Source organism: Heterocephalus glaber, unplaced genomic scaffold (assembly GCF_053883595.1).
Source record: "Heterocephalus glaber isolate CG9 unplaced genomic scaffold, H.glaber_assembly_v1.0 deba00001600, whole genome shotgun sequence".
Taxonomy (NCBI): Eukaryota; Metazoa; Chordata; class Mammalia; order Rodentia; family Bathyergidae; genus Heterocephalus; species Heterocephalus glaber.
This window is the reverse complement of record NW_028258372.1, coordinates 33,172,334-33,194,951: the sequence shown is the minus strand read 5'-3', so window position 1 is coordinate 33,194,951 and position 22,618 is coordinate 33,172,334. Positions and strand designations below refer to the sequence as shown.

General features: G+C 33.3%; 1 protein-coding gene across 8 annotated transcripts in view; it reads left to right on the top strand.

The window, feature by feature from the left end:
• The window catches only part of Kcnt2 (potassium sodium-activated channel subfamily T member 2), a 394,041-nt gene that overhangs the window by 358,358 nt on the left and 13,065 nt on the right, over positions 1-22,618 (top strand). For all 8 annotated transcript variants that reach the window (XM_087193836.1, XM_087193839.1, XM_087193837.1 and 5 more), the window contains one exon: positions 10,528-10,612. In XM_087193836.1, the coding sequence (XP_087049962.1) occupies positions 10,528-10,612 (85 nt within the window). The remainder of the gene's footprint in view (positions 1-10,527; positions 10,613-22,618) is intronic.

Here is a 22,618-nt window from a genome sequence, read left to right as displayed (position 1 = left end):
CATATGTTTTATGTTATAAGTCTATAATTTAAGGACTAGTTTGCAGAACATAATCTTATGCCATTTTCACACATTAAAATAATTATTTTATATCATCAAATATCCACTTGATGCTCAAATTTTCAGTTATCTCACAAATTACATCATTTTGTACAGTTTATTGAATCAGGATCAACTCCACTCCATCCATTGAGATGAGTGAGGTTTCTTGTCATTTTCAGTTTGTAAGTTTGCTTATCTCACATTTTTTTATTGCAAACTATTTCTTAAAGAAATTCAGTTCAATCCTGTTTTTCTATTCTAAATTTTCCCATTATTTTCTCATTATCTTTTAATCCGTTTTTTGGTACATATTATTAGAATCCAGTGGATTTTAAAATGGTTGGTATGAATAGTACATTTTAGTTATTTGTTACTCAACAGATTGTCCTAAATTTGCCCACTGGGAACCTCATCAAATTGCCTCTGGAGTCTTCTTGTGATGAGATCAATGAAAGTTGATAGATACCCCTTGCTGTCTCTAAAGAACTAAGTGATTTCACCTGTAATATTTCATGTTTCCACGAATCTTCAGTTTCTTGTAGGAAGAAATAGTATTTGAAGACCCTAACTAATTTAGAAATGCTAATTTTTACTATGTTCGCTATTGTTTCAAGGTCTTTTCAGTGGACAGTGCTAATAGATAGACAGACACATACCATAGATAGATAGATATGAAATAAATTATGAGTTCACAGAGATGCTTATAATTAAAATCCAAGGGTACAAGTTTTTATTTAACTTTTTTGTTAAGTCTGAATTTCTTTTCTCCTTTACTGAGGTTAAATGTTGTCAACAAGAGAAATGATAGAATGATAATATATGTAGTACCATATTTTTCTACACTATACAGAGGATTTTAGAATTTAACAATTCCATTCTAATGATATTGATATAATTGATGAAAACATGTATTTTCCTTCTGTTTATTTATTGTTTGACTTAAGGCATAGTAATGATTATTCTGCTTTCAAGCTTGGAATAATTGTTTTGTGATTATACCACCAACGGGATATAAATTTAAGCTCATTTTTTTTCAATGTTTGCAACTGGTATTTCTAAAATTAAATTTTCTTTTTAGCTATTTACATGGTTCCACAAAGTTCAATGCAAGGTATATATGTAGAGATTTAGCATCTCCACCATGTTACCTTCTCTTCCTCACAGATAACCTCACTTTTTAAAAAAAGAATTTTTGTTCTTTTGTTTTTAAAAAATAATTATGTAGAATTTTGAATAATTATAGATCTTTGAATAATTTTGTACATTTTCCCATGTTGCTTCTTTTAATTGTCACTACATCCTGAAAATCATTGAATTATTTGAATATAAAAATAGCGCTCATTTCTCTTTATACTGCCTAGTAGTCCATTGTGCCAGTCCATGGGTCTGTTTATCTAGTTCCTTAGGTCTTTTATGACCTGCAATGAGTAGGTCGATGCCTACAACTTTATGTATCTTCCAAATGTATCTTTGATATTGATTTCTAAATGTGAAACTATAAAAGATTAAATAGTTTTGTACTTTTGCTGTTGACCAAATTTGCCCTTTTGGCTGTGCATCATCTTGCATTCCAATCAGCAAAGCAAGAGACACTGTGTTTCCTCAAAACCTTTTCAGTCGAATATGTTGTCAGACCCTGGATGATTTATCAATTGAATAGGTAAAAATATCATGATATCTCAGAGTGCCATTTTATTATAGTGAGGTTTATCACCATTTCATGTAGTTAAGGGGCATTTCCCAAGAACTGTTTCTCTACCCAATTTTTATATGTTCATTCTTTAATATTTCTAGAAATTACTTATCTATTAGGTATATTAACTTTGTTATTTTGGGGGGTAGAGATATTTGTTTCTAAATTTAGTCTTTTCCCCCTTTATTTTTGGTGCATAATGTTAGCAATATAATATTCACATTTTAAAGAAAAATTTTCTTTAAATTTTTTTTAGCATTTAGTTTTCTTTACAATTTGATTTCACCTTTTGAAGTTTAATGTATGACCTCCTTGGAATTTATCCTAGTGTGTACACTGAGCGAGAGAAAAAAAAGTTAATCTTTTCCAATATTCTTTTCCATATTTATATATAAAATAGCAGCTATTAAAAAAATCATACTCCAATGATTTTACAAGTGGCTTTTGTTAGATTTTAAATTTATATGTGTACTTGGTTCTATTTCAGAACATTCTTTTGTGTTACAAAGGCCTGCCAGCCTATTCCAGTGGAAGTACCCTCTGGTTTATAATATAATTTAATGTGCCTATGGGCTTTATTTCAGTAATTTTAAGTTAGCCATTTGCAACTCCAAAATCCAAAATTTTTGAAAACCAATTTTTAAGTTTGACACTAAAAGTTTCTTGGATGCGGGAACTGACCCAAAGTCTTGAAGCTATTTGGTCTTTATTTTCCTCCTTGTTATAAATATGCATTTATATTATTGTATATATATATATATACATATATATATATATATATAAAACTGCTGCTTCAGACTTTGCTGAAGAATTTGCATAACATATCCAGTATTACTTAAGAATTTTTCAGTATAATTTAGAAATTGCTATTAACATTAATGTTCATGGCATAGTTACCTACTAGCTTTGTATTCTTAGACAACTCACTATTGCTGTTCAAAAAGAACTTCATGTTCTTCAACCATCACAGGAGGATAATGAAGTTTTTCCTGGAGTGTGTGATATCTTTCATTTTCAAATACTAGAAAGCATATGTAAAAATATTTTAATGTGAATAATTGTTTTCTTTGTTAATAACCAGCATTTTCTTCAACAGTCTACTTAGAGCAACTATCATGCTCACTAAAAATCACTATAACTTTTGGCAGATTCTTAATGAGTAGCCCTTTGAGTGGCAGATATTTTCATAGTGTAAATTGACAAATAAGTTTCTTTGTGCTGTGACTGCTGCTACAGGTGCTAATTTTGACATGAATAGTTAGAAGTTTCATACGTTTGTAAAAGAGGAAAAGCCAAAAGGAGGATAAAAAGAAATGATTTCAAATAAGGGAAGTAACCAATAGGGGATGGATCTTATTAGACCTACCAGAAAAGCCTTATTCTTTGAAAATAAATTTATAAGTTGTCAGAAAAAGTAGATAAATTAACTGCGAACTCTTTAGAGCAAGTATGGTGATTTACCTCCTAGATATTGTCTTTTTATTGAAACAAAATAAAGAAACATAAAAGGAAAAGATCATTTTTTTCTAGCCAAACTATGATAGATTAAGAAGTGGCAGTGGTGATGGTAATGCCATCTCCTTCTATTTTCAAAGTAATATTTAACTGATGAGTTTCTTGTTTATTACACAAAATCTCCCTTATATCTGAATTAATAAATCAGATACATTTCTTTAGAGGAAAAAACATCACAGACTTATCCTAGAAGAAATTACCAAATGGAATACAGGCACTATAACTAGATATGTCTTTTAGAATTTTTTTTTTGCTGTATTTAGTGCAGAGAACAAACAATGTGTAAGTGTTGCAACTCTAATGACTTTTTTTGATTTAATGTTTTAGAAGAAATTTGTTCTGGATCTATTTATTCATTTAAATATTTATTTAGAATTATCATGTATCTTTTTAAAATTAAATTAGAATATATTATTAACATATAGTCAGTATGCTTCTAGTATAGATTTCTAGAAAATGGATGATTTAGAGTTTTTCTATATTTCAGAACGTACCATGGTCATGAGGTTGTATTTACAGACAAAGGTTGATTATGATAATCTCATTCTGTTCATGGAACACTGACAGAACAAAAAACCTAAATGGTTTTTCTTATTAAAGAAAGTATTAAAGGTTTCAAGAGGATAGTTGCTGAGTTGATGATTTATACTAAATGAAAATATTTGGGCAATTAATTTTCCATATCTCCTTTACCTAAAAATATAGTTTGTTTTGTGGAGTTGTATTATCTTCTTTGATGTTGTTATTTTTCTACAACATTAGTTTTTCAATAATACTAATACTTTTTTGCATTATTAATCACCATCATTAAGTTAATTGAATTTAAATATGCATATATTTATCTTTACAAATGGAAATTCAAGTGTCATGTTTCATCACATGTGTAAGAAAAATGTAGTCAGTTTGAATAAAATAAAAATATTTTCTTATTGATAAAAAGGTTAACTGGTTGAACAAAATTTTAACTTTAAGCATTCAGTTGTAGGTTAAATACAAATAGCAAAGAGAGGCATAAGAGTTTTTTAAATGTATTAAACAAGGAGGAATTTCAGATTCTGACAATTGTTTATACCCTCAATTTAAACAACTAGCAAACATATGAAACATGTGCAGGCATTAGACTAATAGAAGCATGTAAATTTGGTCCTAAAGAAAAAGAAAACAAATCAGTTAAGCACTTTATAGTGCTCCATATGTTCAGGATTGTGGAGGAACATTTCATTAAAAGATTCATTGAAGATGTAAGAAAAACCAAATTGAATCTCCTAAAGTTGCATAATGGCTTATTGGAAATCAATTCGGAACAGGATTAACATCAGAATAGCTACAACATAAGAAAATATCAATGTGCATAAAGCATTAAGAACAGATCATCTAAAAATGCAATGTAGAGAGTGAGGGATGGGAAAAACCTTGAAAGAAATAAAGAAAGTCAATGGCAGAAAGCACCAAATTTTCTGATATACATGCAATTGGAGCCCTAGAAGGAGAAGAGATAGTGAATATTTGAAGATATAATGATCTTTTTTTTTTTTTTTTTTACAAATTTGATAAATACTCTACCCAAAGTCTAAGATTTTAATTTATATTCAAGCAATGTAAATAGTGAAAACTAAGGGCAGGGGATTTAGCTCAGTGGGGCTACACCTGCCTTGCAAGCACAAGGTCCTGAGGGCAATCCCTGGTACCTAAAAAAAACAAAACAAAAAAAACCCCTAAATTAATTCCAAGGTCCAATATGCAAAATTGCTGAAAATCTGGAGGAAAAAGTAAGGAATGAATATAAATTGACAACATACCTCTTGTTAAAAATTTGGAAAATCAAAAAAATCAATCTTTGGAGTACTGAAAAACATCTACCTACAATTCTGTACATGTGACATCTTTACAAAATGAAAGCAAATAAATTCAATTTTGAACAACTATTTACAACATTTGTTAACAGCTGATCTAAACTATGAAAAAGCTTTAAAGAACATTGCTAAGGCAAAATGAACATAATTCCAGGTGGAAAATTGGATTTAGACCAAAAATATGGTAAACATGGATAAATATAAAAGATGCCATACATCATCTGGTGTCTCTTATCTTTAAGCTGTCTCCCTTCATTCTTCTATCCCTCTCTCTCTCTCCCTGTTTCTCTTGGCCTACCCCATCTCAATATTTTTTTCCCCTTTGTTCTTCCATTTCTTTTACTCTCTAGCTACCAACATCTCTCACCTGGCTTTGTGTTTCAAAATGTCTATCCAGTTTTCCTAAATCTAATCTTAGCCCATCCGACATCACATTTCCCACAGAGCAATCTAAGTGTATTAACAGAACATCAAATCATGCCAGCAAAGCCTCTACAACCCCTTGCAAGTTTTGAATGTTTTCTCACTGTATTTATCTGAACCCAGCTTGTCCCTCCTCCCTTTTCTTTTAGTTTTTTGAGACAAGGTCTCTCTATGTAGTTTAGGCTGGCTTTGAACCCACTATGTAGCCCAGGCTGCCTTGGACTCACAGCAATCCTCCTGCCTCAGCCTTCTGAATGCTGGGATTACAGGTGTGTACCACCATGCCCCACCAGTTTGCCCTTTCAACATTACCTTCAATTAATCTTTGCTCACTTGAGTCTGTTTCATAGCACCTACTTTCTACAACTTGAATGAGACTACCTTGGGCTTTCTTGTGTTCTGTTCAATGTGTTTTAGAACACTACTTCCATGTTTTTTCCCGACAACACATTATATCTATGTCCATATTATACATCTATATATTTTGTACATATACAGCTTTATTGTATATAGCTTGATGTTGCCTGTTGCAGGTAACCTCATAATACCTTACATGAATTAGGTACGAAGCCTAAGAACTGTATAGAAATGTTCATATATTAATTTTAAATATGATTTATGTATGATTTAATTCCAGCAACAATCTGTGAGGTGACACTGCTGTTGTCCACATGTTATAACTGAGGAAACTGAATACATTGAGAGTAAGAGAAATTGAATGACTTCCACAGGTTCTCACAGGGAGTCATTCACAGAGCTAGAATTGTAGTACAGACACTTGGGCAGCTGTTTCAGAGTCTTACTTCTTAACTGAACCACTCGATCATACCTTCATATTATGTGAAATATTTTTCTGATTATGAATTTTATAATGGACATGTATTTATCTGCTAGGGTTACTATAACAAAATATCACAAACTGGCCCACCTGTATAGTAGAATTTTATTTTCTCCTGTTTATGGAGGCTGCAAGCTCCAAAGGACTGTTTTCTGCTGAAATCTCTCATCGCTTGGTTTGCAGATGGTTGTTTTCGTACTGTGTCTCACACAGCCTTTTCTCTTAGTGGCTGTACTCTTGTGTCTCCTCTTGTAATAAGGAAATCATTCCTACTGGCTTAAGACTCAAAACCGATTACCTTATTTTACTTTAATTACTCGTAAAGCTTTATTTTTAAATGTAATTATACTGTGGTTAAGACTTCAATATAGGAATGGGGGTATACAATTTGGTCTATGAATGAAATATTATGTGATGGTTAATTACAAAAATATATGTCATATTTATGTTTCTTTTTTATAAATTTTATTCTTTTTCAAAACTCCAGTTAAAATATTTCAACATGAAAATTGAAAACAAAATAAAATTTTAAAATGATGATAAATTTTATGGAGGAAGATTCAATCAGTAATTTTATTACGAATGTGATTTTTTGTTAGTAATATGCTTCTATTTGCTTCTAATATAATTATTATATAAAGATTGTGATTAAATAATTATATGATAATTAATATAGCAAAACAATTTTCTTTATTTATATTTGTAATTCTTGTATATTGCTCTATAACTTTTATTTTCAAGTTTGCAATATTCCAGTAGATTTTGTCCAAAATGTTTTATTAAGACAATAATGTCAATATTGAAACAATAATTTCAACTATATGGTGCTTTTTAGTTTGCAAAATCAGTTTAGTTTTCAGGAGCACAGTGAATACATTCACCGACAGATTCTGTTAATAGATATTTTTGATGGGCAGGAAAAAGAACTTTGATTCTGTGATTCCTGGAGACAAATTGACTAAAGAAAGTAGATTTTCTTCAGTAAGTGTTGAATTATATTTTTGATGCAGACCTTATTTTGATTAATATGTCTTAGACATGGTCAGTGCTAATTATTATATGTAGTCTCAATGATCCAGCAAACCTACTACAACTACTACAACTACAAACTACTACTTTCTGGCCTACAGAATTAAGAAATAGCCACAGAGAATGACTAATGGAGACAAAAATACCAGATTTAAGGCTGATAAAACTATTGTTGGATGTGGCTTTGATATGTAACCACAATAGACTTTGGAAAAAAATCTCACTCATTAAATTCTTACATACAAAGCCACAAAGAGTGAGATACACATCTGCAAACTTTCTTTAAAAAGTGACAAAGGAAAAGCAGGTCAACATTAAGTCTGTAGTAAGGAAGACATGAAAGAGAAAGAGAAAATGGTTTTGAACTGAGCAATTTCTTTTACTCTAAATGAAAACCGTTATGTCATTATTCTTCTCTGAGCAAGTCAGTGAGGGGTGAGAAGAGAACCCAGTAATGATGAGTTTGGCATCGTGTTTTGATTTAAACCATATGGAACATTAAATTGAGCACATTAGCAAGCTGCTTGGTAATATTCTTGCAGTCCATAGAAAAATTAATATCTTCAAAGATGAATGCAATAACCCAATTAAGCAAAAGAAATTATTGACAAAATAATTATATGCACTGTTTGAAAATTCTTAGTTCTCTAGACAATTGTTTTGATGTTTTTAACAGGCAAACAAGGTCACCACTGGATTTTGGATTGATTCCAGAATGAAAAATGAGTACAATGTCCTGTTAATAACTAAAGAGTAATTTTGAATACCAATATTGACTAAGTAGTTATCTGTTAAATTGTCTTCCCTGTGTGGCAGTTCACTAATGCTATGTTTCATATAAGAAACTGAGCTCTATGTAGCCAAATGAAAAGGAGATTTTTCTAAGAGAGCTACTATTTTTCACAGTATTATGGCTTAGTTTCAATAGTGTGCTATCAGATTTTAGTTCCTTTAGGAATAGCTGAACAAATTTATAAAAAGGAGCAACATCTCAAAACAATATTTAAATCACAATTACTTTTCATAGAGAGAAATGATCCTGATAATTGTCTGCAGCGACAATAGGATTTAAGTTGAAATCTTAATATTTGTAGTAAACATCATTGATATACTAATTGGAATTCCAAGATCCAACCAGTTGAGTTAGCCCTCTATTCCTAGATATAACTGTTAGATTTAGCAAATCAAAACTTTGAACTACTAGTGAAATTTGAATTTTAGATAAACAATGAGCTTTTTAAATATAAGTATGTTGCATAGAATTGTTGGGGTATATTCATGATAATATATTGTTAGTTGTCTGCCTTTAATTCAAATGTCACTGGGCATTTTCAGTTTTGCCTAACCCTATGGCAGGATATGTATTTTTGTATCTGCCCTAAAAATGTGCAACCAAATATATTCTTTTATTTGAATCTTAATCTAATAAGCTTATGATTATAGTAGTTTTTTGTAGCAAACTTGAGCTCCATACAGTTATTTTGCATTTCTTATTCCTTATAAGATAAGGATTTTCACTTATGGATTTTAAAAATAAGATAAATGTGCATATCTACTTTAAATAATTCAGTTAAAAATATTAAGTCTTTCACATTAAAGTGAAAAGTTTCTAGTCAGAAAACAAAGTGGTCAATAATACTCTATGAAAAATATATATATATTCCGGTCCAGAAATTATTTATTGAGGTCAGCTTTGTTGGCATTTTAAGATCTTTACTTTAATGCAGTTATTTAAATAGTGATATATGCCTTGGTAAGAAATGTATTTTTAGATTTTTGATCAAACTGAAAAATTTAGTACTTCTTTCAGTAACCATGCTTTTCTGAAACTGAAGTGACTAAACACATTGAGGCTCTGAAGCAGGATTTTAAAGACTATCCTCACAGGCTAAAACTACTCTCGGGAGGAATTATGTTTATTGAAGTATGTGTCCACATGGCTTTACCTTTACAGCTTATAAGAACTTGGAATCTAAAACATTGAGACTCAGTGCTGTTTTTGTAACGCTCTCTTGCATTAGTCTGTTTTCCATTGTGATTACAAAATACTTGAGATTAATTGCATTATATAGAAGACAGTTATATTAAACTCACAGTTTTGGAGACAGAACATCCAACACTGGATGACTTCATTGATTGGTTTACTGGAGAGGGTGTCCTTGACTACAGTGCTTCGAGGTACAGCACACAGAATATGAAGAAATCACACAACTGGAAACCAGACTACTGGGAAACCAAATGACACAACTCTGGAAACTACTTCAGTACCTTCTGAGTTAGTGCCTCAAATAATCTCTTCCTATGCTCCATCTCTTAAACACCATTTCTCAATATCACCACTATGAGGACCTGGCTTCCAACTCATGAAACCGTGGGGACACATGCAAATCAGATCCAAACTAAGCACCTAGGTAAAGCCAAGTTAGCTTTCCAAACCTGCAGCCAGAGGGTGTTTTCAGAGAGAATTAACAAAATCAAAATGGTACAACTTTTCATTTTAAAAGCATGTTATTTTAGAAGGCAGACAAAATGATTTAATTATATGCTTCCCTAAAAGTTATGATTAAGTTCTGCTCCACGAGATTCTTTCCATTATAAAAAAAGCAGAACCAAACAAAAAATTAAGATGGATTATATTAGATGGATGATATAACAAAGTCAAATATTTTTATAGGCATCAAGCTTTTTAAACACATTTATATCAAGCTTTGTAAATAGATGATTTTTTCAAATAATTTCCTATGTGAGTATCTTTCTAGAATGACTGTCTTTAACCACAGTTAGTCTTACTAATTTGAAAAGCATGATAAATCAAACAAATATCTTATATAGCCATTTCTTTAATCTGAACATTTTCTCAATGTGATATGTTAAAGGATAGATTATAACTTGGTTGCTCTGAATGGAATTAGCTATGTTATTTTCATCTTCTATTGGAACAATAGTGGGTACTTGTCAGATATTTCCAATGACAGTAATTTGAAAATAGCCAAGGCTGCCTACCCACTCATGCTGTAGACAAAACTATAGCAAATTCTTGTTAACAGCTACATGATTTGAGCATAAGGTTACTCCAAAAATTTCTGTCGTTTTCTGTAAGTAATGTGACAAACTTGATTTTATCTGTCTTCTAGATGAAATGAATGATCATCAAAGCACCCTCTCCTACATCCTGATTAACCCATCTCCAGACACCAGGCTTGAGCTGAATGATGTTGTGTAAGTCGATCACATAGCTTACCTTAGATGTGTGTCTTTAGAAAACACATATTTATTTTTATGTTTTGATTTCTACAACTACAAGCCTTATTTTTCTTAAGATAAAAAAGCTTTAAATCTGTATCATTTTTATTCACTAAACAAGTACACTTTATGTTGCTGTGTGTAATGCTATGCAAATGTAGAATTGTTTAAAAAAGTCATAAAACAAGGAAATAGTGGAACGAATTTCCTATTCAGCCAGCTAATGTATATTTAGAGAAATAAGAAAAATGTGTGAATGAATAACATCTCAAAGGAATGGCTGAAATATCCCACTCTATGTACTTCAAAATGCTGTAAAGTCCCTCATAGTCAAAATAAAATAGATAAAATACATGAGGAAAAGGTCTCTGAGGGTAATTTGATTCATTAAAAAGTATGGGTTGGACATGGACAATATACTATGCTAAAGATGTGAAACAGGGTTGGGGGTTTAGCTCAGTGGTTTCGCCGCCTGCTGCGCAAGCGCAAGTACCCGAGTTCGATCCCCGGTACCACACACACACACACACAAGATGTGAAACAGAGAAAGCTAACATTTTTTACTTCAATTTGCCTAAATTTAATTCACTACACTATAGTGTAAGCACTAAAAATTGAATAATAATGACAATATAACTGTCAATAATAAATAAATCACCAATTGAGTGAAATAATTATTTTGTAATTTAAAGGAAAAAGAATGGTTGCAAAGGATGCAAGAGATAAACTAGACACTGAAAGATAGATTGAATTTTTTGGGGGAGAACAAAGAACATCCCAGAACAGGGGAGATAACTTAAGAAAATATACTATATAAGAATTACATAAAAGTGTTTCAGTTGGTAGTTGACAAGAGTGGTTATTTTTAGCATTTCTGTTATGAAGTAAACATTATATTGAACTTAGAACTCAATATAGCAAGTCTGAGGTGACAGAATGAGCTTAAACACAACCTTACAGTGTCCTATAGTATCCTCTAGTTCCTACCCACATTACTGCAGAGCATAGAATTTCATTCTTTTCATGACTAAACAATATTGCATTGTGCATATATAACATATTTTCTTTATATGCATTTTGATAAAAATTTGTGGATTTTATATCATGAGTATTATAAATAGTGTTACAATAAACATGCATGTGCACATGTTTCCTTGACCTATTGATTTCATTTCCTTAGCTGTATACCCAGTAGTGGTATCACTGAATCACATGATGGAGCTACTGGTTTTTGAGGAAGTTTTGTACTGTTTTGGTTAATGATTGTAATTTTTATTTGCATGAGTAGTATGTAAGATTTTCCCTTTTTCTACATCATCATCATCATTTGATACTTAGGATTTTTTTTTTAAATAGCCTTCCTAATAGATATGAGATGATATTCATTATGGTTGTCATTTTCATTTCCCTGAGTAGTGATGGTGAGAAAAAAAAATTTTGGTCCATTTGGATGTCTTTTGTAAAATGTTGCTCTAGGCCATTTGAACATTTTTACTTAGACTATAACTATTTTTGCTTTTGAGTTGAATTCCCTGTGTATTCTGGATATTATTCATTTGTTGGATGAATATTCACAAATTTTTTTTCACATTTTGAAAGTTTTATTTTCAATTTGTTGATTCTTTTGCCTTAAAGAAGCTTTTTAGTTTGATATAATCTTGTTTGTGAAATTTTTCCTGTTATCTTCTTCTCTTTTCTCATCCAAAAACTCTTTGCCAAAGCCAGTGTTTCAGTGTTTCCCTTACTATCGCTTGTAGTAGTTTTATAATTTTGGGCTTACATTTAATCATTCTAACAATTTTGAATCGTTTTTGTATAGAGTCAGACATAAGATCATTTCTTATCTTATCCAACTTTTATAGAACCATGGGTTAAAGAGACTTTCCATTCCCTAACATTATGCTCTTGCTCTTTAATTGAAAAGCAGTCAGGAGGTCTGGGAATTTAGCTCAGTGGCACTGAGCTTGTCGTGCAAGTGCAAGGTCCTGAGTTTGATCCCCGTTACAAAAAAATAAAAAAATCAGTCAGCTACATTAGTCTTTGGCATGTAGAAAGCCAATTTTTCCAGCACCATTTATTTAAAAGGCCATCTTTCTTCCAGTGAACATGTTTGGCCCCTTTGTCAAAGATAAGGTGGCTGAGTCTGTTTGGGGGTTGTTTCTGCATCTTCTAATCACTTCCATTGGTCCTCAGATCAGTTTTTCTACTATTAACAGGCTGCTTTTATCACAATTGCTCTGTAGCATAATTTCATGTCTGACTTGCCTTTGTTTTTCCAAGTTGTTTTTACCATCCTAGGTCTCTTTTGGTTCCAAATGAATTTTAGGATTTTTTTTCTCTAGTTCTGTGGGGTATGCTAAAGACATTTACATTGAGATTGTATCTGTATAACAATTTTGGGAGTATGGCCATTTTTATTATGTTGGATCTTCCTACCCAAGAGCAAAGGATATCTTTCTATTTTCTGATATCCTCTTTGATATCTTTTTCAGAGTACTATAATTTTCAATGTAAAGATCTTTTACTCCCATTGTTAGATTGATTCATAAGTATTTCATTTTTTTCAATGCTATTGTGAAAGATATTTGTTCTAATTTCTCTCTCAGTGAGTTTGCTATTTGTGTTCAGGAATGCTACTGAATGTTCACTCTGAATCCAGCTACATTACTGAATTTGGTTATTAAACTAGAAGTCATAAAGAAGAATAATCTTGAGACATTTCTTAGTAAATGGATGCACCTTAAGACCATACTCTTAAGTAAAATAAATTGAACATACATATGTAAATATTCCATTGTCTTTCTGGTGTGAGAAACTGAAAGTGTAAGCTTGTCCTTGCTTGCTGATTCCTGACTCCTGCCTCCCCTGTTTTGCCATGGACTATTTCTCCTCTGTGATACCCCTCTGCAACGCCGCCCTCCTTTGGAGTGAGCCAACTATGAAGTGAAATCTCTACAAACTGTTTAGACCACTGCTCCCAGCCCAGAGGAGGAGGTCTTCTGGTCACCTTACCACTGCTCTCTGGTCAGAGGAGGTGAGCTGCATGCGAGCCAGCAGCACCCCGTACCCCCACCAGCCCAGATGACAAGACACATAAACAAGCCTCAAAACCAGACTTAGAGATCACCTACAGCAAGCTCAAAGGGAAATTAGATGAAATACTCTGATACTCAACCACCTGAAATCCATGAACTGGCAACAAAAGAAGTTGTCGAAAAAATGAAATCAGAAATCATTTCTCGGATAACAGCAAAGATTGGGCCCATGGTCCAAGACATGATTAATAAATCTAGGGAAGACATAGATTAAAAAATGGAGGAGCTGAGAAACATGATGGAATCCCAACATAGGAAACAAATGGAATCCATAAAACAGATATAAACATTTCCAGGAGAATAAAAATTCCTTTGAAAATCTATGCAGCAGAATGAGCCAATGTGAGGACAGAGTTTCAGATATAGAAGATAAGATTGCAATTAGTGACCAGGAAAAGAAAAATTGCTTCAAAATTGTAAGGGAACATGAAAAATCAATCCAGCAGCTGCTAGATCATGGAAAGAAGAATAATATAAGACTGATTGGAGTCAAACAAGAAACTGGACAGAGTACAGATGACATAAAAAAACTGTTCACAGAAGTGATGGCAGAAAACTTCTGAAGCAGGGGAAAAGAACTTGACATACAGATAAGTGAGGCATATAGGATTCCAAATAGCCTTGATCAAAAAAAAATCTATACATAGGCATATAATTGTTAAGATTCCAGAAACCCAACAGAAGAACAAAATTCTACTAGCAGTTAGAGAAAAGAAACAAATTACACACAAAGGAAAGCCCATCAGAATCACAGCAGACTTCTCAACCCAAACCCTCAAGGCTAGATGAGCTTGGAGTAACATATTCCAAGCCCTAAAGGAAAACAGCCTCCAACCCAGATGATGTACCCTGTGAAACTATCTTTCAAAATTGATGGAAAAATAGGATACTTTCATGACAAAGAGCACCTTAGGAACTTCATGAATATCAAACCAGCACTCCAAAATATTTTTGACAATATCCTAGGAAAAAGACAACAAGGATCAAAACCAAAGGAAGCCCAGCAGAATGAATCTGTTGGGTATGGCAAGAAATTAAACGCAAAGGGGAAAAATACAAAAAAATAAGTCATGACAATGATAAGTCAATACGTATCAGTTATATCCATCAATGTTAATGGTCTCAATTCACCTATCAAAAGAAATAGACTGACAGAAGGGGTCAAGAAACAAGATCCAATAGCATCCTGCATACAAGAAACATACTTAATTCAAAAAGAAACTCATAGACTGAAAGTTAAAGGGTGGAAAAATAATATTCCATGTAACAGGAACCCGAAAAAAAGCAGAAGTAGCTATCCTCTTGTAGATCAAGTGGATTTCAAACCAACACTGATTAAGAGAGACAAAGAAGGACACTACATCCTTATAAAGGGAGCAATCCAAGAGGAACAGATGAGAATCATTAATATCTATGCACCAAACACTAGTGTATCCAACTATATAAATAAATAAATAGGTTTTAAAACCAGAATTCCAGATCACCTAAGGCAACCCCAAAAGGCAACAAGATGGAAAAATGTGATACTCAACCACCTGGGCTCCCTGAACTGGCAAGAGGAGACCTGGAAAAAATGAAATCAAAAATAATTTCTCAGGTAATGGCAGAGATTGTCCCCATAGTACAAGACATGATCAATAGGGCTGGGGATTTAGCTCAGTGGTTTTGCAGCCTGCTGTGCAATTGCAAGGACCTGAGCTTGATCCCCGGTACCAAAAAATAAAAAAAGACATGATTAATAAATCTAGAGTGGACAAAGATAAAAAAAAATAGAAGAGGTGAGTAATATGATGAAATTTCAACATAGGAAACAAATGGAATCCATAAAACAGATGCAAACAGATTTCCAGGAGATGAAAAACTCTATTAAAAGTTTACACAGCAGAATAAGCCAATGCTAGGATAAAATTTCAGATATAGAAGATAGGATTCCAATTAGTGATGAAGAAAAGAAAAGTTTCTTAAAAATAGTAAGAGACCATGAGAAATCAATCCAGCAGCTTCTGGATGATTCAAAGAAGAATGACATCAGAGTGATTGGAGTCAAGGAAGAAACAGGAGAGAGTTCAGATGACATAAAAAAAAAAAAAAACTGTTCACAGAAATAATGGCAGAAAACTTCCCAAATAGGGGAAAATAACTAGACACAGAGATAATTGAGCCATATAGGAGCCCAACTAGCCTTGAGTAAAAAAAAAAATTACACCTAGGCATATAATAGTTAAGATTCCAGAAACCCAACAGAAGAAGAAAATTCCACAAGCAGTTAAAGAAACAAATCACATACAAAGGAAAGCCCATCAGAATCACAGCAGAATTATCAACATAAATGCACAAGGCAAGAAGAGCATGGAGTGATATATTTCAAGCCCAAAAGGAAAACAAAGTCCAACCCAGATTGAGGTACCCTGCAAAACTATCTTTCAAAATTGATGGAGAAATAAGATACTTTCATGACAAAGAGTACCTTACGAACTTCACGAATACCAAACCACCACTCAAAATTTTAAACAATATCCTAGGAAAACACAACGAGTATCACAACCCCAGGAAGCCCTGCAGAATGAATCCATCAGGCATGAAAAGAAAGTAAACACAAAGTGGGAGGATCCAACAAAAAGAGAAAGTCATGACAAGGATAAGTCAATAGATATCAATTACAACCATCAATGTTAATGGTCTCAATTCACCAATCAAAAGAAATAGACTGGCAGAATGAGTCAAGAAGCAAGATCCAACAATATCCTACATACAAGAAACACACATAATTAAAAAAAACCTTATAGACTGAAAGTTAAAGGGTGGAAAACAATACTCCATAAGACAGGAACTGAAAAAAAGCAGGAGTAATGATCCTCTTTGTAGATCAAGTGGATTTCAAACCAAGACTCATTAAGAGAGACAAAGAAGGACACTACATCCTTGTAACAGGAACAATCCAAGAGGAAGACATGAGAATCAATATCTATGCACCAAACACTAGTGCACCCAACTATATAAAACAAATACTAATGGACATGAAAAATGAAATACGCATTAATACTGATACAATAGTAGGGGGGACCTCAATACCCCACTGTCACAAATAGATAGATCAACTAAAGAAAAAACAAGCAACAAAATACCAGAACTCAATCAAATCCTTGAACAAATGAACTTAACAGATGTTTACAGAGTGTTCCACCCCACAAAATCAGAATACATGCTCTTTTCAGCTGTGCATGGGTTGTTTTCCAAAATAGACCACATACTCGCTCAAAGAACATGTTTAAGTAATTTGAAAGGAATTGAAGTTATCCCCCATATACTGTCAAACCATAGTGCAGTGAAATTGGAGATCAATAGCAAAAGAAGCCACAAGAATTTCATAAACACATGGCTGCACAACACACTTCTGCATAACCAATAGGTCACAGAAGAAATTAAAGAAGAAATCAGACAGTTCCTACAGCTAAATGACAAGGCCAATACAACATATTGGAATCTGTGGGACACAATGAAAGCAGTCTTGAAAGCATTCTTTAAGTATTGAAAGCAGTCTTGAAAGCACAATGAAAGTATTCATAGCATTGAATACTCACATTAGGAAAACAGTGAGCTCAATTACACAACTTGATGCTGAACCTCAAGCTTTTAAAAAATGAAGAGCAGAACAAACAGAAAGCCCATACAAGGGAGGAAATTTTAAAGATCAGAGCAGAAATCAATGCAATGGAGACTAAGAGAATGATACAAAAAATAAATGAAGCCAAGAGTTGGTTCTTTGAAAGAACAAATAAAATTGACAAACCCTTACCCAGCCTTATCAAAAAAAGGAAAGAAAAGGGCCAAAGCCATGCAATTAGGAATAAAAAGGGTGAAATTACAACAGACACAGGAGAAATCCAAAGGCTCATCAGTTCCTACTTTGAGAACATATATGCCAATAAGATGGAAAGTACAGAAGAAATGGTCAGATTCCTAGATATGCATGAATTACCAAAGTTGAACCAAGAAGACCTAAAAGTGCTAGACAACCCAGTATCAATGAAATTGAAAACGTAATAAAAAACTTACCAACTAAGAAAATCCTGGGTCCTGATGGCTTCAAAGCTGAATTCTACAAGATATTTAGAGAGGAATTACTGCCACTACTGTTTAAACTCTTCAATGAAATTGAAAGGGAAGCACTACTCCCAAATTACTTCCTGGAAGCAAGATCACCTTGATCCCCAAAGCAGAGAAAGACCCAACTGAAAAGGAGAACTATAGGCCAATCTCACTAATGAACATAGATGCAAAAATCCTTAATAAGATACTGGAAAATAAAATGTGGGATATCATCAAGAAGATTATACACCCTGAGCACCCAGAAGGAAGCTCTCCTGCTGCCATCCCAGGCTCCTAGGGCAGAGAAGGTGAGTCGGTCCCAGCACCCAGAAGGAATCTCCCCCACTGCCATCCCATGCTCCTAGGGCAGAGAAGGTGAGCTACCAGGAACCCCCCCCCCACCCCGGTGGAAATGAGAAGACATGTAAACAAGCCTCAAAAACAGACTTCTGATCACCTACAGCAACCCCAAAGGGAAAGAAAATGGAACAATCTGATACTCAACAACCTGGACTCTCTGAACTGGCAGCAAAAGAGGATATGGGAAAAATCAAATCAGAAATAATTACTCAGATAATGGCAAAGATTGTGCTCATGGTGCAAGACATGATTAATAAATCTAGAGAGGACACAGATAAAAAATAGAGGATCTGAGGAACATGATGGAATTCCAACAAATGAAACAAATGGAATCCATAAAACAGATGCAAACAGATTTCCAGGAGAGTAAAAACTCCATCGAAAGTTTGCACAGCAGAAAACCAATGTGAAGATAGAATTTCAGATATAGAAAATAAGATTTCAATTAGTGACCAGGAAAAGAAGAATTGCTTTAAAATTGAAGAGAACACAAGAAATCAATCCAGCAGCTGCTAAACGATGCAAAGAAGAATAACATAAGACTGATTGGCATCAATGAAGAAAGAGGAGGGAGTACAGATGACATAAAAAAAACTGTTCACAGAAGTGATGGCAGAAAACTTCCCAAGGAGGGGGAAAGAACTTGACATACAGATAAGTGAGGCATATAGGACTCCAGCTAGCCTTGATCAAAAAAAAATCTACACATAGGCATATAATAGTTAGGATTCCAGAAATCTAACAGAAGAACAAAATTCTACAAGCCGTGAGAGAAAAGAAACAAATCACATACAAAGGAAAGCCCATCAGAATCACAGCAGACTTCTCAATGCAAACCCTCAAGGCAAGAAGAACTTGGAGTGATGTATTTCAAGCCCTAAAGGAAAACAGCCTCTGACCCAGATTGATGTACCCTGCAAAACTATCTTTCAAAATTGATGGAGAAATAAGATACTTTCATGGTAAGGAGCACCTCTGGAACTTCATGAATACCAAACCGTCACTCCAAAAGATTTTAGACAATACCCTAGGAAAAGACAATGAGGATTACAACCCCAGGAAACACAGCAGAATGAATCCATTGGGCATGACAAATTAAATGCAAAGGGGGAGAATCCAACAAAAAGAAAAAGTCATGACAGGGCTTTTAAAACTTTTAACTTCATTTCCTTAATGAGTGTATAATTCAATCTCGTTATTGTACTGATTAATATTTTTCTGATTCTAGAGTTGCACACCTTTCCTTGTGTTGTACTCATTATTTATCATCTTCTTATGTCTACTTTTTAGTTTGATTGTCTATTAATGAGCTGTAAAAGTTCTTTATATATTCCGGTCTTAGATTATATGCATTGTAAATATGGTCTGCTTAAGGACTACTTTTCGTTTTGACGATGTCATTTAAGGTTCTAAATTTTGATGAAATCTCATTTATCAATTTTTTTCTTTTATACATCATGGTTTTTGTATCCTAGGTAGTGCTTCCCTACCTTAAATTCATAAAAATTTTCCCTTATAATTTCTTCTTAAAGTTTTATACTTTTAGGCTTTCATATTTAGGTTCATAGATCCCTTCAAGTTATTTTCATGTATGGAAATAAAGTGTTGAGGTTAATTTTTTATATATAGAAGAAAAAGAAGATTATACACCCTGATCAACTGGGATTCATCCCAGGGATGCAGGAATGGTTCAACATATGCAGATCAATCTGTGTAATACACTATATCAATACAGCCAAGAACAAAAACCATATGATCATCTCTATAGATGCAGAAAAAGCATTTGAGAAAATGCAACATGCATTTATGATAAAAACCCTACAAAAAATTGGGATAGTCTCTACCTCAATCTTATAAAAGCCATCTATGAAAAACCAACAGCCAATATCATACTAAATGGTCAAAAACTGAAATCCTTGACACTAAAATCAGGAACAAGACAAAGATGTTCACTATCACATCTCCTGTTCAGTATAGTTTTGGAAACATTAGCCACAGCAATTAGACAAGAGAAAGAAATAAAATGAATAAAGATAGGAAATGAAGAAGTCAAATTGTTATTATTTGCAGGTGATACAATACTCTATATCAAAGACCCCAAGAACTCCACCAGAAGTTTTCTAGAGTTAATATCCAAATTCAGTAAAGTAGGTGGCTACAAGGTCAATAACACAAAAATCAATACCTTTCCTCTACATGAACAACAGACTCACTGAGAGAGAAATAGGGCAAAAAATTCTTTTCACATTAGCATCCAAAAAACTGAAATACCTAGGAATCAACCTAACAAAAGAAATCAAAGACCTCTTTTCTGAAAACTATAGCACCCTGAAAAGAAAGATTGAAGATTATATCAGAAAAATGAAAGACATCTCTTGCTCTTTGGTAGGAAGGTTCAACATAGTGCAAATGGCCATACTTCCATAACTGCTATATAGATTCAATGTAATCCCAACTGAAATCCCAGTAGCATACTTCAAGGACCTTGAGAAATCAATCAAAAAATTCATTTGAAACAAGAAGAGACCCAGAATGGCAAAAGCAATTTTAGGTAAGAGAGATATGGCAGGGGTATCACAATCCCCAACTTGCAACTATACTGCAAACTACTGTGATAAAAACAACATGATACTGACAAAGAAACAGACCTGAGGACCAGTGGAACAGATTACAAGATGCAGAAACAACTCCAGACCCACTCAGCCACCTCATCTTCGATAAAGGAGCCAAACACCCTCACTGGAGGAAAGATAGCCTCTTTAAAAAATGGAGCTGGAAAAATTGGATTTCAACTTGCCAAAGATTAAAACTAGACCTATATCTCTCACCATGCAATAAATTAAAATTGAAATGGATTGAAGATCTAAATATGAAAACAGAAAAAGTAAACTGGCTGGAACAGAGGTTAGGTAGAACTCTTGAAGACATTGGTGTAGGAAAAGATTTTATGAACAAAACCTCTATTGGCTGTGAACTAGCACAAACAATCCACAAGTGGAATCTCTTCTTATTAAAAAGCTTCTGCACAGCAATAGAAACCACCAGCAGTGTGAAGAGACAACCCACAATGTGGGAAAAAATCTTCACCTGCTGTTCCTCTGACAAAGGTCTACTATCTAGAATATATGAAGAACTTAAAAAAATCAGACTTCCCAAATTTAAAGACCCAACCCAAAAATGGGCATCTGAAATGAACAGACATTTCTCACACAAAGAAGTAGAAACAGCAAATAAACATATGAAAAAATGTTCAGCATCACTGGTCACTTGAGAGATGCAAATGAAAACAAGGCTGAGATTCCACCTTACCCCAGAAAGAATGGCTGCTATCATGAAATCAACCAATACCAAATGCTGGTGGGACTGTGGGGAAAGAGGAACCCTGCTCCACTGCTGGTGGGAGTGCAGACTGGTTCAACCATTGTGGAAATCTGTATGTAGTTACCTCAAAGAACTAGGACTGGAAGTTCCATTTGACCCAGCTGTTCCCCTTATGGGTATCTTCCCCAAAGAATTAAAAGAATCATACTACAGTGATATATGTGCACCCATGTTCATAGCAGCACAGTTTGTAATAGGTAAAACTTGGAAGCAGCCCAAAGGCCCATCACCTGGATACTGGATAAAGAAAATGTTGCTTTTTTATAAAATGTAGTACTACTCAGACATAAAAAATGAGAAATTAGAGATATTTATAGCTAAATGGATGCACATTGAGGCGAAACTCTTAAGTGAAATAAATATGACACACGTGTAAATACTGAATAGTTTCTCTAGTGTGAGAAAATGAAAGTGTAAATAAGGACTAAAAGGTATAATAGATAATGTGAAATAGAAAGAAAAGGGGCAAAGGGGAAGTAGGAGGGGTAGGTGAAAGGAAAGAAGAAAATGGAATTAATATGAGAAAATGAAAAAGTGGAAACAAAGTCTTTGTAAATAGGGATAGATGGAGGGGTTGAAGGGAGGGCAGGAGAAGGGGGAAAAAATAAGAACCAAGATGGATTATGTACATTTCCAATGGTAAATGTCATTATATTGTATAGCCAAAATATACCAATAAAATTAAATTTTTTAAAAAAGAAAGTGGAAGTAAGGACCAATTGGATAATAGGAAGAAATTTTTCAAAATAATAGTCAGATATTTTGTTAATAATTATAATATATATAAAATTTCATAATATTCTTATGAGATCAGTTAAGAGATTACCCATTTGAAATATATTCTTTTAAAATCCTGATACACAAAGCCTTTAACATTGTTATTCTATTTCTTTTGAAATTTTATTTTGTCATAGAAGTGTTTTTATGTTTTCATTATTAATATGTATTTGTGTTACATTAACATTAAAAAATAAACAAGCTAAAAAAAATCAGTCAGCCATATCATGGATTTATCCCTGCATTCTCTATTTTGGACCATTGGTCTATGTGTCTTTTT